This window comes from Ascidiella aspersa, chromosome 3 (assembly GCF_963924565.1).
Source record: "Ascidiella aspersa chromosome 3, kaAscAspe10.2, whole genome shotgun sequence".
In the NCBI taxonomy this organism is placed as follows: domain Eukaryota; kingdom Metazoa; phylum Chordata; class Ascidiacea; order Phlebobranchia; family Ascidiidae; genus Ascidiella; species Ascidiella aspersa.
Window position 1 is genome coordinate 19,102,868 of NC_139449.1, and position 15,612 is coordinate 19,118,479.

The 15,612-nt window shown below is 37.1% G+C and overlaps 1 protein-coding gene across 1 annotated transcript; it reads left to right on the top strand.

The window, feature by feature from the left end:
- The first annotated feature begins 893 nt into the window (after positions 1-893).
- LOC146160591 (ectonucleotide pyrophosphatase/phosphodiesterase family member 3-like) lies at positions 894-14,068 on the top strand. Its single transcript, XM_083384970.1, has 16 exons — positions 894-947; positions 2,188-2,307; positions 2,762-2,934; positions 3,040-3,221; positions 4,227-4,417; positions 4,752-4,855; positions 5,080-5,149; positions 6,477-6,567; positions 6,637-6,809; positions 6,994-7,045; positions 10,818-10,981; positions 11,166-11,292; positions 11,986-12,063; positions 12,313-12,439; positions 13,367-13,535; positions 13,742-14,068. Exons 1-16 carry the CDS (start codon positions 894-896, stop codon positions 14,066-14,068), a joined length of 2,202 nt encoding a protein of 733 aa, XP_083241096.1.
- The last annotated feature ends 1,544 nt before the right edge of the window (positions 14,069-15,612 follow it).

Below are 15,612 nucleotides of genomic sequence, written 5' to 3' on the forward strand. Positions count from 1 at the left end.
AAATGAATTTTTAGATAACCGATATCGCTGCAATGGCCAGTGTGATGTGGTACTCGAAAGGTGTTCTTGTCAAGTCGGGTGTTTAGAAAAAAATACCTGTTGCTCTGACTACCAAGTTTCGTGCCAAGGTACCTGATTAAGTTTGACTGTCTAATTGTCACATTGGACAGTTGTACGAAAAAGACCTTTCGGAGAGCAACAAAAATACAAGTAGATGTTTAGTAACGTCACGTGAAATAAAATTGACCCCAAATTAGTAGCCCTAAATGCGCTATGTGTGTTTTTGTTATTAATGCACCAACATTTGTAGACCCCTGATATTTTTCTTATGATTTGGTTTTAAGGGAAAAGTGTATTTATTGAATAAAATAATACATCAGCTAATATTTCCTATTTTAATAAAATGTTGCTTTCTACGTGTTTACTTTATGGTGACTGCTCTACAGAACATTATCTGAAAATGATTGAATAATAAATAAATTTGCAATGACAGAAGAAGCTAGCTACAGCTCTTCATATTTGATAAAAATGTGCGTTATAATTGTTGTACGACTACATATGTTTCAGGACAAACAGCGTGGGTTGAGACCGAATGCCCGAATTCCGAAGAGCTAAGATGCCCACAAGGGTAAACGGACTACCTTGTTGAAGCAGTAGTGGTTATCCTTAACAATATTAATGCTTTAAATGTATATAATTTGTATAGATTTGAAAGTCCACCAGTCATATTGTTCTCCGTTGACGGATTCAAGGCTGAATATATTTACAGGGGAATAACACCAAATGTGTGGAAATTGGGTATAGGATGAAACTCAGTGATTAGATGAAATTTGGTAATCATTTACCAGCTTCCTTTTGTTTATTCAGCATCGTGTGGAGTCCATGCACCGTACATGCGCCCAGTGTACCCAACCATTACTTTTCCCAGCCACTATTCAATAGCTACGGTAAGAGCTCATGTTTGGGAAAACTGTGAATAACCAGCGACGGATTTTCGTTAAAACATTCTTATGAGCTTTGGCCACATTTTTGAAATTATAAAAAAAGGTTGACATCGTCTTGAATAGCGTATAACGTTACCTAAGTCAAAGTCTTATATTGATCGCAATCTATGATTGCAATAACATTACAGGTAGAACCCCCAAAGCATAATAGTAAACTGTTATATTATGTAAATCTAGAGCTCCAATATAATAGGTTTAAAAGGACTTAGTGTAATCAGGTGGCACTATAAAGACAAATTGCATTGAATTCTCGACGAGATTTCGCACAACCATGCTTATCAGGTCAAAGTAGAAATGAAAACAATTAAAATGGACGAAGTATAAGCACAAGCGCAAAAAAAAAATAAAATGCGATAAGAATAATGAAGTCATATCCACAATTCCACAGGCACATGCTCGCAGAGACGAGTGTGACTGACGCAAAAACAAAAAAACACAATAATACCTGGAGGTCTGTGCTTCAAAGTACGCTAGGTGTAGAAAAGTGTGCTATGAGGAGTAGTGTGACATAAAGCCCAAATCCACATTAAGCCCAACATTGGTGGCATCGTACTTTTTTGTATGCTTTGTTCGTCTGTGAGCCTTGCTTGGGTGTTGTTCATTACTTTTTTGATCACTGCAACTCGAAGGTCTTCTAAGCTGTGTAATCCTTGATTGAAATGTTCGCCAACAGGTTTGTCCATTTGTCCATGCCTTATGTCACTTTTATGCCGGTTTGTCCAGTTTGTCCAATATTGATTTGTTTACGGTACGTTAGTGCTATGGGGGTCCGGTTGGTGTTCTTGGTTGTGGGTGTCAGGAGGTCATCTCAAGTACAATTATATAAAGCAGTATCATAATCCTTTATATCTTCAAAATGCGTAGCCTATATCGAGAAATGTATTTTTTATTTTTTTTTAAGTATTTTTATAAAGCGTAAGCTTTTCCGAATAAAACAAAATACGCGCAATTTTTTATCGCGGTTTCAAGGTGCAGATTTACGTGTTTTCTCGAAAATCTATTTTTTGAGTAATAACCATGACGTAACAAATAAATGAAAGATTAAACTAAGTATTAATGTTCCTTTTGTATTTGGCCCGTGAAGGGTCATCAATAATATCGTGGCCTTGTATGCTGACAATCTTGGGCCACCCTGGGTCCTGTGCTGTAGAGTGTGTAATTTATGGTATGGCTCTATGTTAAGGGTCTTTATCCAGAGTCACACGGAGTAATTGAGAACTCGATGTACGACTATGAACGCAACATGGAGTTTTATTTGGGTTCCCCTAACGGATTCCAACCCTTTTGGTGGGGAGGTGAACCGGTAGGATGAGACATTTTAATTTATTTGACCTAAGTCAGTCGTTCCCAACCTTTTTGGCCTCATGGCACGGTTCATAAAACATAATTAGTTTCCCGGCACCGCTACTAAAATTTTCGCCAAGCAGTAATTCTGTAAATAAACTAACGGAAGCAATGGGCTACACATCAACTGTACACAATGTGGAAAAACATTCTGGGTTTGTTGCACTCAAATCGTACACAAAAATGTTTTAAGATGCTCACTAATAAAGCAAAAATATGGATACAAAAGAATGTGAAATAACTCTAGGTATCATTTAGGGTTAAAAACGTGCCTTTAGGCTGGGAACTACTGACCTAAGTAAAATTAATGTTTTAACTGGAAGCGATGTGTTATTTTAGTGCTGTAGTTTTTTTTTCAAATTTCCGTTAATAGATAGGCCCTGTGTTTGTTTAAACTACTGTGTTTTTATTAGATATGGGTAACAACCAGTAATCAAAACAAGAAAAGTGCCACGTACTTTTGGCCGGGGTCGGACGTCAATATAACAAGGTATCCCGACTATTACCACACCTACAACGGAACGATAACAAACGAAGAAAGGATATACTCGGTGTTAGAATGGCTCGATTTACCACCAGCGGAAAGGTAAGAAGACGTGTCTGGGTCCAAAGTGTTCTATATTTACAAAACCGTTGCAATTAAAACGTATCATATACAGTTTTATGCTTAACAACTGATTTGCTTTTGCAGGCCCAGCTTCATTGCCTTGTATGTGAGTAGTTTGGATCATCAAGGTCACGGAACCGGTCCGATATCACCGGAGGTTGATGACGAACTTATAGTTGTGGACGGGATCATCGCGATGCTGATGAACGGCCTTAAATTACGGGGATTGGACAACTGCGTCAACCTCATTTTACTGACAGATCACGGTAACCAAGGAATTAATCTTTTTGTTTACATCACTTTAAAATCTAAAACCTAACTACACAAAATTGCCTGTATAGAGGGCATTCCTTAGTGAAATGTATTTGTTTTCAAAAGGGGGATTATTCATGTTCGATAAGAGAAACAAATATACAGTCATAAAAGTAATTTAGCCCGGCTGACTGAATCTTTGTATGCTTGCAAGTTAATTTGGTAAGTATTCCGGGTCGTTTTACCAGAAGTAGAAAGATTTAAGTCACTGATGGTTTCAAATTACTTGACTTGGCTTAAGCCATTTGCTCAAATATTTTGATTTGGAATTAAGTCATTAAGGCAAATGACTTACATTTATCCCAGTGTTTTAATTGAAAAAAACTTTTCGTGAAAAATGTTTTGACTCAATGTATAGACTTAAACAAATTGGTTTGCTGTGTCGATTTGGGTTTGTTTTACAAAATATTGCGTGAAATTAAATGAAATTACTAAATTTACGAGTTTAACATTTGTTTTTAAAGCTAATGACTTGACTTGGAAATTTACGTGCTATGCCAAAGACTTGGACGGGGACTGAAGTAATCTTTTAAATATCTTACCAGGGACTTACAATTCAAATTGACTTGTTTACAATACGGCGTCTTGTTTCGCCCTGGCCTTGAGCTGTGATTTTGTTAATTTGTTTCGTGGGTTTTACTAAGTGAGTTTAAGCAAATAGAATTTTTCAAAAAAAAAAAAAAACGCAGTATGGGGACATAACTGATCTTAAGTATTTTTTTGACCAATATTTTCAGTTATGGTGTTTAGAACAGCTATTTTAGACGAAAAGTAGGGCCGTCTGACGTGATGCCAAATAACATCATTACATCAATACCATGGTTTGTTTTTTCCTGAATCTGCTTCTGGATTTTGGAATCGGTTTTGGCTGCGACACCATTTATTTGGGAATACCTAATGTAATCCACATATTTTAGCCGCACAGTTTCTAATAAAAGTGTATATTTTAATTTTAAAAGGTATGGCCCCACAGAGTTGCGAACGACTAAACTACATCGATAAATATGGAGTCGACATGGACCTTGTGGATTTTTATGGAGGCGCTCTTGGCAGAATCGGAAAGAGTCGAAACGAAAGTTTGAGGCCACAGTTCGATGCCGAGGCAGTTGTAAATCAATTAAAATGTACACAGAGTGAAAGTCATTGGAAGGTATGTTAAAGATATTTTTCACAAATGCGTAAATAACAAATAAGCACTTTTTTGCCTGATTCTGTCCGATGTCACCGGCCTATTTTTGCTTTTTATCGGCCTTTTTGTGATGGCTATCCACAGCACGTTGATATACAACAGTTTTAATAAACCTTCTTTTCCATCCAAAGTCGGGCATACAACGATAACAAATTAGTTTGGGACGTTGGCGTATTGTTAAGGTCTGAATAATAAGTTTAAACTATGGTTGTTGTGTAGCACAGTATTTTGCCCAAACGACGGCACTTTATCATAGCAAACCTATATCCGTCAGAATTAACTGTTTTATTTGCAGGCTTATCGGAAGACAAAAGACTTTCCTAAGAGGTTTCATTACGCCAATAACGACCGCATAGGAGAAGTGCAACTTGTTATGGACGACACATGGCTGGTTGGAGGGTACACTAAATACAAAACTATTTTCATATCAGTTTCCAGCTAATATGGCAATAAGATAAAAAAAAAACTTGTTGAAGTCGTACACACTTATTATTAAACGTTTGAATAACACTTAATACTTTTTCTTTATTGTTTTTCTATTTAAATGATATGGTTGATCACATCAGATTATCATTATCGCTTCGCTAAAATGATTAACTTATATATTCATTGCTTTTCTGCAGGAAAACGGGCACCACTACGTTTTGTGACGGCGGAATGCATGGTTACGACAACGAACTTGAAAGCATGCACGTAGGATCGCTTTGTTGCTTTATTTACAGATAAGTTTGTAGCAATTGCTTTTCGTTGTTGGTTTTTATACACACGGGTGTAGTGAAATATCAAATACTAGCCTAATATATATTATTGTCATTTCACTTAACAAACCACATCTACTTAACTGTAAAATATATAGGAAAGGCTGGGCAAAACAGACGCCTTTAGGGATAAATCCTATTTTAAGAGTTTTACCAAACAATTTTAATGTGCAGCTACCGAAAGGTAGCTTTGTAGGTTACCCTATGCTAAAAAGCACAAGCGAAAGAAGCCTACCTTCCTAACAAATTAACCTTTTATGCCGATTTTTGCATGGGGTAAAAGGGACTCCAATATTAAAAATAACTTAATTGCTTTGATGCGTGGAATTGTCGGATCAAGAATTTTGTTTGAGGGGTGCATAACATTTGACAATTATCAGAGATATTGTCACAAGTTGCGTCATAACGTGAAATGATATACCTGGCGCCTTATAGCCTAAAGATATTTTATTAAAAGTAGGCGAATACTAGAAAACTAAAATAGCCTAGTACTAAACGTAAGTAGAATTGCATAAATATAAAAGTTAAATTGTTATAAATAGGACGTAGCCAATATAACTGCCTTATATCTCTAATCCAATGCGTTATACCAACTCTTTAGCATTCAAAGAAATATCAATCGATCTTTTTTGCAGGAGATCTTGTTGAAATTTTTGATTGTGTATCGCCTTTGCAAAACTTATTTAAATATAAATATTGAGATATGTAAAGTAAGTAATTTTATTCCAGTTGAAAAAGTGCCTTACTGAAAGCCCAATAAAACACAAACAGTAAAAGTAAAACCTAAAGTTGTGGTACACTAGTAATAACGAACAACATTGTAAGGGGTCCGTTTTCGCCCAATACTAAGCATCGCATGAACCCTAATTTCTTTAAAATCTCGAAACTGAAAAAGTCTAACTGTTTTTGATTAATAAATAGGCCCTTATTTACAAATATTTAGCCCAAAAATAAATTAAACTATATACTTAAACTTTAGTAACCAACACATAACTGCACTGCCGTGCTATCCTTATTTGAACATCCCCAAAAGACATTTCCTCCCCTCCCTGGTTTGTGCTAAATCAAATCTGCCTGATTTTTAGCCACAAACGTTTTTTTGACGTTAGTCATTCTTCACCAAACAAATATTGACGCTGGTAATTTTTGTTTTCGCGAAAAGTGAGGGGTCCGTTTTGCTTCGCTTTCCCATATTTGTATACATCCCTCACAACATTATACAGTTGGATGGACATTATATATGACTGTGTGCTTTTTTCCAGTCTTTATTTGTTGCACACGGACCAGGTTTTAAACAGAACTTTAACGCTACGGAACCCTTCGAAAGTATAGAAGTGTACAATCTCCTGACAGGTAAAGTGGTTCGACCGGCTGTGCTGTCAAATTTAGAGGCGAAACCTTATTTTTTGCAAAAAAACGCAGATCTACTTTCGCTAAATCCAGCTCCCAACAACGGCACAAAAGGCGCTTTGTATCACATAATGTCTGAACATGGAAATATACCAGATCCACCGTTGGGGATTGGGGCGGCTGCTTGCACTCTTCCAACAACGCCAGGGCCTGCAACTGACAATCTGGGATGTACCGTCTGCCAGGTGATGACATATTCTGCTGTTTTTTACCTAATGCTAAACATTTGCATAAACGTATTTGTACCTGGTTCTAATTGTTTTTTGAACGCAACATGCATTAAGATATTTTTTTAGATTTGCTTCTTTCACGCGATAGCTTTTTATGGATTTATGCAACCACCTTTATCTTTAAAGGTTGTTTTCGCAGGGCCTTTCCGAAACTGAAGCAAATGCGAGGTTGTTGTACAGCTTGGATGAAGGTAAGTTGTTTAATATGTTTTTTCAAACTAAATTGTATGTTTAATGTGATTAAATCAGGATCACCAAACTATATGACATGCTTGCCAGATCCGGCCCGCCAGGTTGATTAATATTTTCTTAATGAAGATAAAGTAGACCTAAATGTTGTCGGATGCAGTTTAAAACTAAATTTAGATTATTTTTTTAACTATACGACAGTTGTCAATTTTTGTTGCCTCGTTATTCATATTTCCTTCAATTAACGATAATCATGTTCATAATGTTCGACAAATAAAGTATATTTGGCCCGCGATGGTAAATCCTAACAGTTATTTTATAGCTCTCTAAAGTGAAAGTAGGCTATTTGGAACTTGAGATATAATAGGCCAATAAATCTAGGTGAAAAAAAGCTCAAACCTAAGACTAATTGCAACTGTTTTTTTTGCTGAATCATATCAGGAAAGGTCCCCGAAACTTCCCCAAAAAGTCACCAAAAAAAATTTGGTGTCTAACACGTCATAGTGACGTCAAAACCATAAGCATGGTAGCCTAATCTAGTCTAAAATTTCATAATAGTCCTAATACCAGCAAGAGATTAGTCTCATATGAGTCTTATATGAAAACGATTAGACCAGCATATGACGTCATAACGACATCACAACTTTAAACTTTTAGGCAATTGTCCCATTACCACGGGACAACTTGAAATTTAATAATACATTTTGAAACAGTAAATTGCATAAATGCTTTGGTAAATAGTCTCCCATTGTAGACCCAAAACATTTTACTCAGTTAAATTAGTCAGATTGCTTTGTTTCGAAATGTGTATTCAGCTTTTTATTAATGCCAAAATGTGCAAATTTTACTAACACTCTTTTTACTAACGTATTAACTTGTATCAAAAACGTAAGAAACGAACAGCATAAGGATTTATCAAACGTACGTCAAAACCGCGATACGTTCGATACAAACAAATTGATTTCTTTTTTTAAAGACCGAAACCCTTTTGTGTCGAAAGCTGAGCTTTGCAGCGTTGCAACGAAGAGGTAGCCTACGTTGACAATGTTAACATTTTGGAAGCGAAGTCACTTGGCCTAAAAATCCTAAAATTAATGCACACGAAAAATGCTTTAGAATTTGTTTTTTGGAAAAAGCAACAGGTTAAGGTTATTGGGTATAAGTATATGTGTAAACTTGATGTTTATGAAATACCCATCAATCCACGACTATTGTTTCAACGCTTTGTAATTGCTGCGAAGAACTTGGATGAAGATGTTTTCAAAGAGTGTTTTAAGTTTAAATCGTGTACTGATTCGCAAGCCCTTTTCGAGTCCCCTTTCGTAATGAGGCAAGTATGCAAACCAACTTCGGCAAATGCGTTGTGGACAAGATCGAAAACTGTTGATGTTGATATTCCTAAATGACCTTGAAGCAGTCCAATATGTGGTTGATGGAGAAGCACTACTTCACAGAATACTATGGAACGATGAAATTTGTCAAACGTATTGCGAATATTTTATGACTAAATATAAGTCAGCTCTTGTAGTTCTCGATGGTTACGAATCTGGGACACTCTTAATTAAACCGTCCACTCACACGAGAAGACACATGGAAATACTGGAGTAACTGTTGACTTCCGTGGTGAAACGCTATGTAACATGCAAAATAAGGAGTTTCTACGAAATCAAAAAAACAGGTAAAAACTTTTTAACTTGCTTGTGTCATATTTCACTAAAAGCAAATGTACATTCCTTCATGCTCCGAAAGATGCTGATGTCCTCATTGTTTGAAAGCTGTCCATTCATTTAAATATCACAGAGTATATTATTCCTACACACACAATACTCGGATGCGACACGACGTCACACTTATTCGGTATAGGAAAATGATGACTTTATTTACGAAAAACAATGGTTCCGTGATTGTGCCAGAACATTCTATTCATCTGCATCGTCTTTTATCGATGTTATTGAAACCGGGTACCAAGCAGTAGCCCTCCTTCATATTGGTAATGGCGGTGAAACGTTAGACCAGGGTTTCCCAAACTTTTTTGGACAACAGACCACTATTTGTGAATCTGTTTTTTCGCGAACCGCAATACAAAGCAAAAACATAAATAAAACCAAATTTTATATATTTACTAAACTGACAACATCAATGGGACGGATGAGATTGCTTCCCTCTGCTTAAATCATTAATTCATCATAAATTCAAAGCGCAACAAGTAAGATTTACGATACTGGACAGAAAAGCCTTTCGAAATCAATAACTTGTGAATAAATGCAGATTTTTTCAATTATTTTTGAAAGAGTACACATACTGTACAACAAGGGTCGGCAAACTTTTTCTAATCGTGGGCTAAAACCAAACTCAGAAAGGTCTCTGCGCGCCGCACAAAATGTTAACTACGAACTATGTTATTAAAATGTTAGAACAACTGTTCAGGCGGGCTTCGAATATGTTTTTGCACTTAAAATCGTATTTAGTTACTTTTAAGGAGGCAGTAAAGTGTTGGCGCAAAGCGGGACAAAAAGCGTTTGTTAGGTTCAAAATTCCAGTCCACATGTCGTTATTCATATTGAAAAGTGGAATAAAATATTCCACTTTGAAAAAACGCGATAACCTTAATGGTTAATCTAGTTCAGTGTTTGTTAACGTACTGTATTTAAGTCCGGGAGCACCTGGCGAGCGAAGCGAGCGCGAATTTTTTGGGGGTATACCGACATTTCTTTTCAAATTTTAAGTTTTTATTACATTTTAAAAATAAAAATTAAAAATCTATGTTCATATTTTTGAACAAGTTTTCCGTTTGTACGCGACGCACTTTGGCGCTTGTTAGTCTTCCACAGCGCAAGAAGCGCTAATCTAGTTCAAATGACAGCATCATAACGTAAACAAACCTGATGTATAAAGATCGTTAACGCAAAGCGCGAAAATTTTTGGCACTTGCATAGTTAAAATAGTCAAAAAGTATGAGAAATGGACTCGTGTCTAGTTTTTCAAAAGATAAATTACATCTCTGGGCCGGATCCGGCCCGCGGGCCGTAGGTTGTCGACCCCTGCTGTACAAAATATATATGTAACTTTTTAATTTCTTGTCATATCGCCACGGACCACCTGTGCAGTCGTCGCGGACCACCAGTGGTCCGCGGACCACAGTTTGGGAAACCCTGCGTTAGACCACTCAAGATACAGAAAGTTCTACTTGAAGATAGCTAGCAATTCGACAAAATGGGTTGAACCTCAAAATATGCCCCTACATGCATCCGCTGCTATAAATTATCATGGTATGTATGCGCACGTACTTTCAGGTTAAAAAATGGAAAAGATCGAGATATTGCCTTGAATCCAGAGGGATAGGTGATAAAAAACATCAATCGAACTTTAAAGCCTATTATGACAGATTTATAAGCAGCTCCACAGTAAGGTGATACGATGTAATTGTACTACGACATGAACAATCGCAAAATGTACTTGCAGAAAGCATAATTTGCAAAGTACATTTGCATGCGGTAAATGCAAGGGAATGTCCTGTAGAAATGTTTTGTCGAAAAAGAAACATTGGTCGATAATCTATAAGTGACAACTGTTATCCATGTGGTACCTTAGTTTGTTCTTCAATTTTTGAAAATTAACAGAAGTGATTGCGTAATTTTCTTTGGTTTTAATTGAATGACTGTAACTTGTGTCGTCATACAGAAAGGATATTTACATTTCTGACAGTCTTACGTTTTCTACCTTAATTAAAATTGATCTTTAACCTTTTTGAATTTATTTAAACTGATTTTACAGGTAATGCATGGGACGCAGTGAACGAGCCTTATGGTGGGCCAATCGTTTATCTAGAAGAACTACCAGAAACATATCACTGCTCATTTTCCCAGCGTGATTATAGCAACCAATACAACATGCAACGACAACTTTCTGTTTACGTTTCATTTACATTAAAGGAAGAGGTAAGAGTGGACTTTTATGTTGCGCGAGAGTATTTGTTTATTTTTAAAAGGTAGCCTAATGTTTGATGAAAGTATATGAAAACAATTTCTATATCGTGAATTCGTGTTGCAGGCCCGGGGAAGGGGTAATTTATCTTTGCCCTTCCTGTATTAACTTTAATAGATTTTGCCTTTATGTTTGTAGTCGACAAACATATCTGCTCCAAGCGGTTGTAGCAGGGCCGATTTCCGAATTAACAATTCATCCCAGACAAGATGCTCTTCATACGATGCTCAAGATACCTTACAATCATCTTTCTTGTACCCCCCAGGTGCTGTATAAGGCAGAAATTTTAAGAACTATGCAGACCGGTTGAGCAGACCGGTCTCTTAATGCATGTTACAATTTCACCGGAAAGCTGTTGTCGTTGAGTCTAGAGCTTGCTTTGCAGCTTAGTCCAGCCTATTTCGTAATTTTATGTTGTTTACTGTCATCGAAAAAAAAAAATTCTCGCCTTAATAAGGCGAAATCGACATATTATTAATGGTGTAATTTTTAGGTGTACACCAGTTTCTTATAAAATTACAGCAATGAATTGTGTTTACATTAGGCCATTGGGGTGATTATAATAGTTTGACTTGGCAAAAAGTCATTATTTTGTCAAAATATATACGTTAGGTTATAATTTTTCAACATCGTTTCCAAAATGCATACAAAAACTGTATTGAGCTTTTTGAAATTGTAGTTTAGTTTAAAATCTAGGGTTTACGCCAAACAACTGTGAGGTGTTATACAGGGAGGGTGCGATAAGACGCACGACGACCATACATACCAGAGAAATATTTCGGATTTGCGCGCAGCGAAAACAAAATGCATTTACGTATTACCGGAGTGAAAATGGGCGCAAAATACAGTATGGGGCATGTGTTTCTCATGAATCTGCCCTACAGAGGAGTTGGGTCGCTCCAATGCACATGCATTTAAATTTTAAAGCCTCACTCATGTGCCACTCTTAACATTACAGAGTTGTCCAGCGGTGAGGCCGTTCATGACGCATTGATTATGAGCAACTCAGTTCCGATGTACCCTGCAACTAAACAAAGTAACGTGTGACCCATAGCTACGAAAAAGCAGAAGCAAACTACTTTATTAATTATTATTAAATATTGTTTTTTTACGGACAGATTTCTGTCTCATAATAAACAATATTTACACGATATAGATTTAATCGTTCTATTTGGTAAAACAGAATCTAATTCTTTGATTCCTATGGCATTAGGTAAGCTAAAGAAAATGGAGATACTTTTGTTGCATTAGCGATCATCAGTATAAGCCTTATAATTTCTTTAAGTTTGGAATTACATGACAAATCAACTATCCCAGTGGGCTGGAGCGTACTATGGAGTTTCTGTTGCTGCTGGTCCGATATTTGACTACAATTACGACGGAATAGTTGATACAAATGAAACACTTCACAGGTACTAATTTATTTGTTGCATAGGTCTACAACACATCCTATTGATATACTTAAAGACTTTTAAATTAAAGGTCGTTTATGTTTTTTAAGCAAATTAAAGCGTTTCATAACAAGATTTTGACATAATCCCTGCAACCTTCTGGTACCAGATAACAGTAACATAGAACTTTTTAAAATAAATACCCTTAATTAAGTGTACAAGATAATATATCCTAGACTAGAGCAACGAAGTATTTTTTAGTTTAGACAATGCCTTATGACTCCAGCCCTATTTAACTTTGATCATATTTAGGAATTACCAAAAACAAGTTTTTGGCATCGGGTCTTTCACCTTAGTTTACCACTGCATAGCAGATGTTTCAGCAAAAATTAGTCTTAAAATAATTATAATTGTAATTAGAACGACTATTATTACAATCCCAAGTTACTACAAACCAGGGCTGCGGAGTCGGTGAAAAATAACCCGAGTCCGAATCCGGCCATAAAAATAAAGCCGAGTCCGACTAGCGACTCCCGAGTCCCGAGTACGATTCCTGTCAAATGTGCGATTTCGTCGAGTCTCGAGTCCGGCCCTGACTCTACAGCCTGTATTCCGCCGATTTACCTATAACTAAAATAACGTGGATATTCCGCGATCCTTGGATATTCCGCAAATCCATAATACATGGTTGGAAAATATTCCACCTTATGCTATTCCACCTTATCAATTTCCAGTTGACGGATATATCAGTTTAAAATTTGGTACTGTGCATGCGCATGTCGGACTCGGGACTCGGGTAGTTTTACGTGGTCTTACTCGAGTCCCGAGTCCGACTCCGATTCCGCAGCCCTACTACAAACCATGGGTCACCAACAAATCTCATTGGAACTAAAGCATATTCTTTACCTGATGCATTTTAAGTAGCAATAATGAGTTACATACGTTCAGCTATGGTGATTTTATTGGAGGTGACACCCCGATACCAACCCACATTTTCCTGGTCGTGACGAGGTGTAAGGAACTAGGTATTACAATTGACAAGTGCCAAACATCACCCGATCAAGTTGAAGTTCTTAGTTTCATCATACCCAACTACAAAGATGATCCATGTGGCGTGGTAAACAAACTTCAAGATAAAATATATAAAAAATAGTTTTACAAGCTAACGACAATATAGTTTTATGTTATTATGTTATATATTGTCCTTACTTGTTGTTCGTTTGCAACGGTGACAATTTAATTTAATTCTTTGCAAAACAACTTGATTTTTTTTAACGACATATTCCAAAACATTTGCACTGAGAGACAACCTTGTCTGCACAGAGCGAAGAGCCAAGCAAATGGGTTCCCGCTAACCTTCAGCAACACGTCGCCAGAGTGAGAGATATAGAGCTACTGGCCGGACTACACTTCTTTCCCAAATGGTCGTACTTCACTCACACAACTCAGGAGGAAAGAATAGGAGCCCTTGCTTTGAAACTTTACCTGCCTCAGTTCACTAGCCAATGGATGGAGGATTTCTTATCGGGGACCGAAACGACCGCTCCACCAATTACAACTACTTCGGGGTGTGGGGTATCTGCTGCCGGATTAGGCAAACTGTTGGTTGCTGCTCTTTTCATGCTTCACTTCGCTCATAACCTAAACTAAGGTTTTGTTTACAATTGTGTAAGTTTGGTATCAATAGACTTGTCACTTCTTATAATATGATGTTTGTCGAGCATATATAAACTACTGGTCATTGCTATTAGCAACAAATATAACAAACTGGTATTACTATTATTATTATTTTTTTTTTTTGTTTGGGGGGGGGGGTGAGGTATTATGAATTATTTTATTCTAGTTAATTTATTCGCTTTGTCATTTGCTGTAATTCCGCAATTACTAGATTTTAAACCTTTAGGCCTATATTTGCATCAATTTGTATCTGCAGACATAGGTACTACCGGTGGGGTGGATTCAAGGGGTCACTAGGCCATGGTTCAACCCAAACTACATGTTGTGCCTATTCTAACTGCCTAAACAAGAAACAATATTGCACTTCCTAAATCTCTTCATTCATTCTAAAATAATTTTGCCTGTTTTGAGAGCAAATTTTTTGGCAGTAATCTCATTGCAGCCATATAACTATTGGGCGCGAGCAATGGCCCTCATAACTTCATTACCAAAAACATGTCATATTATGTTGTGTCAATGTGCTAATCGTTTAGTATGCTCAATGTGTCACATCTCTTATAAATAAAGTTTGTCAATTTATACCATGCATGGATCGGCAACCTATACGGCCCATCAGTATGAATCATCCGGCCCGCCGCCACTTTACTAACTGGGCGCGAGGCCATTCCATATAGATTTTAGCTATATGACTAAAGGCGCCGTGTAGGCAACGTCTAAAACTTTAGAGATAGGGTATGGGATGATCGGGGGCCATCGATATGGCATCGGCGGTTTTGATGTCAACGATTGGGCGTGCTTAGTATGGGCGATTGAAAAGCGCCGTTAGGGCGCCGCTGTTTCGGCACCTGTTCGTTTGCGCCTGTTTAAAGTTAGTTGTCGGTAATGGATTAAGTTAGAAATTGGGTTAGGGTTGAAACTATATTTAGGGGACTTAGTGATGTACTTAGGGATGGAGTTTAGGGTTAGGTAAAAGGTTGTATAGGCTTGTTTCTGCCCATTTAGGTCGTATTCCGACGGGTTTAGGAATTATTTCAATTTATAACGTTATTACGACTATTAGGTATTAGTCCAATTTTGGTCGTATTCCGAACTGTGTTTTATTCCGACGTTGATGTTACTCTTATTTGCTGATGGCTTAAGTCCATTCAGACTCTTTTAGGGTGAACATTCACGCACGGGTTCCACAGATAGGGTGTGCTATTAGAAAAGCAGATGGGCTCAACTCTGATTCGAGAAGGACGGGGTTGTTGCTTTCAAGGGGAACGCACCTGAAGGGGGCGCTAATGAGCAAATTTGCTTCTAAGTTCGCTCAAATCAGAGCGGTGAACGATACAAGATGGCGTAAACAAAAGGTGGAAGTTCCCAGCTAATGTACAGTCAACTGAATTGAAACTTTTTGTTTTGGTTTGTTTATCACGACTATTTTAAAGTAGTAATGAACTGACATAAAACGTTTAGTAACCTACGTACAATTTCACATTTAGCTTTACCTATATACCGAAAGCCATTGCAGACTC

What these genes read in the sequence shown, in the direction of transcription:
- LOC146160591 (XM_083384970.1), top strand. Translation starts at nt 894, where the DNA reads ATGCGCCCAGTGTACCCAACCATTACTTTTCCCAGCCACTATTCAATA. An exon ending in CATTTTACTGACAGATCACG is followed by an intron (nt 3,222 to 4,226) that starts GTAACCAAGGAA and finishes TAATTTTAAAAG; the next exon opens with GTATGGCCCCACAGAGTTGC. An exon ending in CATTTACATTAAAGGAAGAG is followed by an intron (nt 10,982 to 11,165) that starts GTAAGAGTGGAC and finishes TTATGTTTGTAG; the next exon opens with TCGACAAACATATCTGCTCC.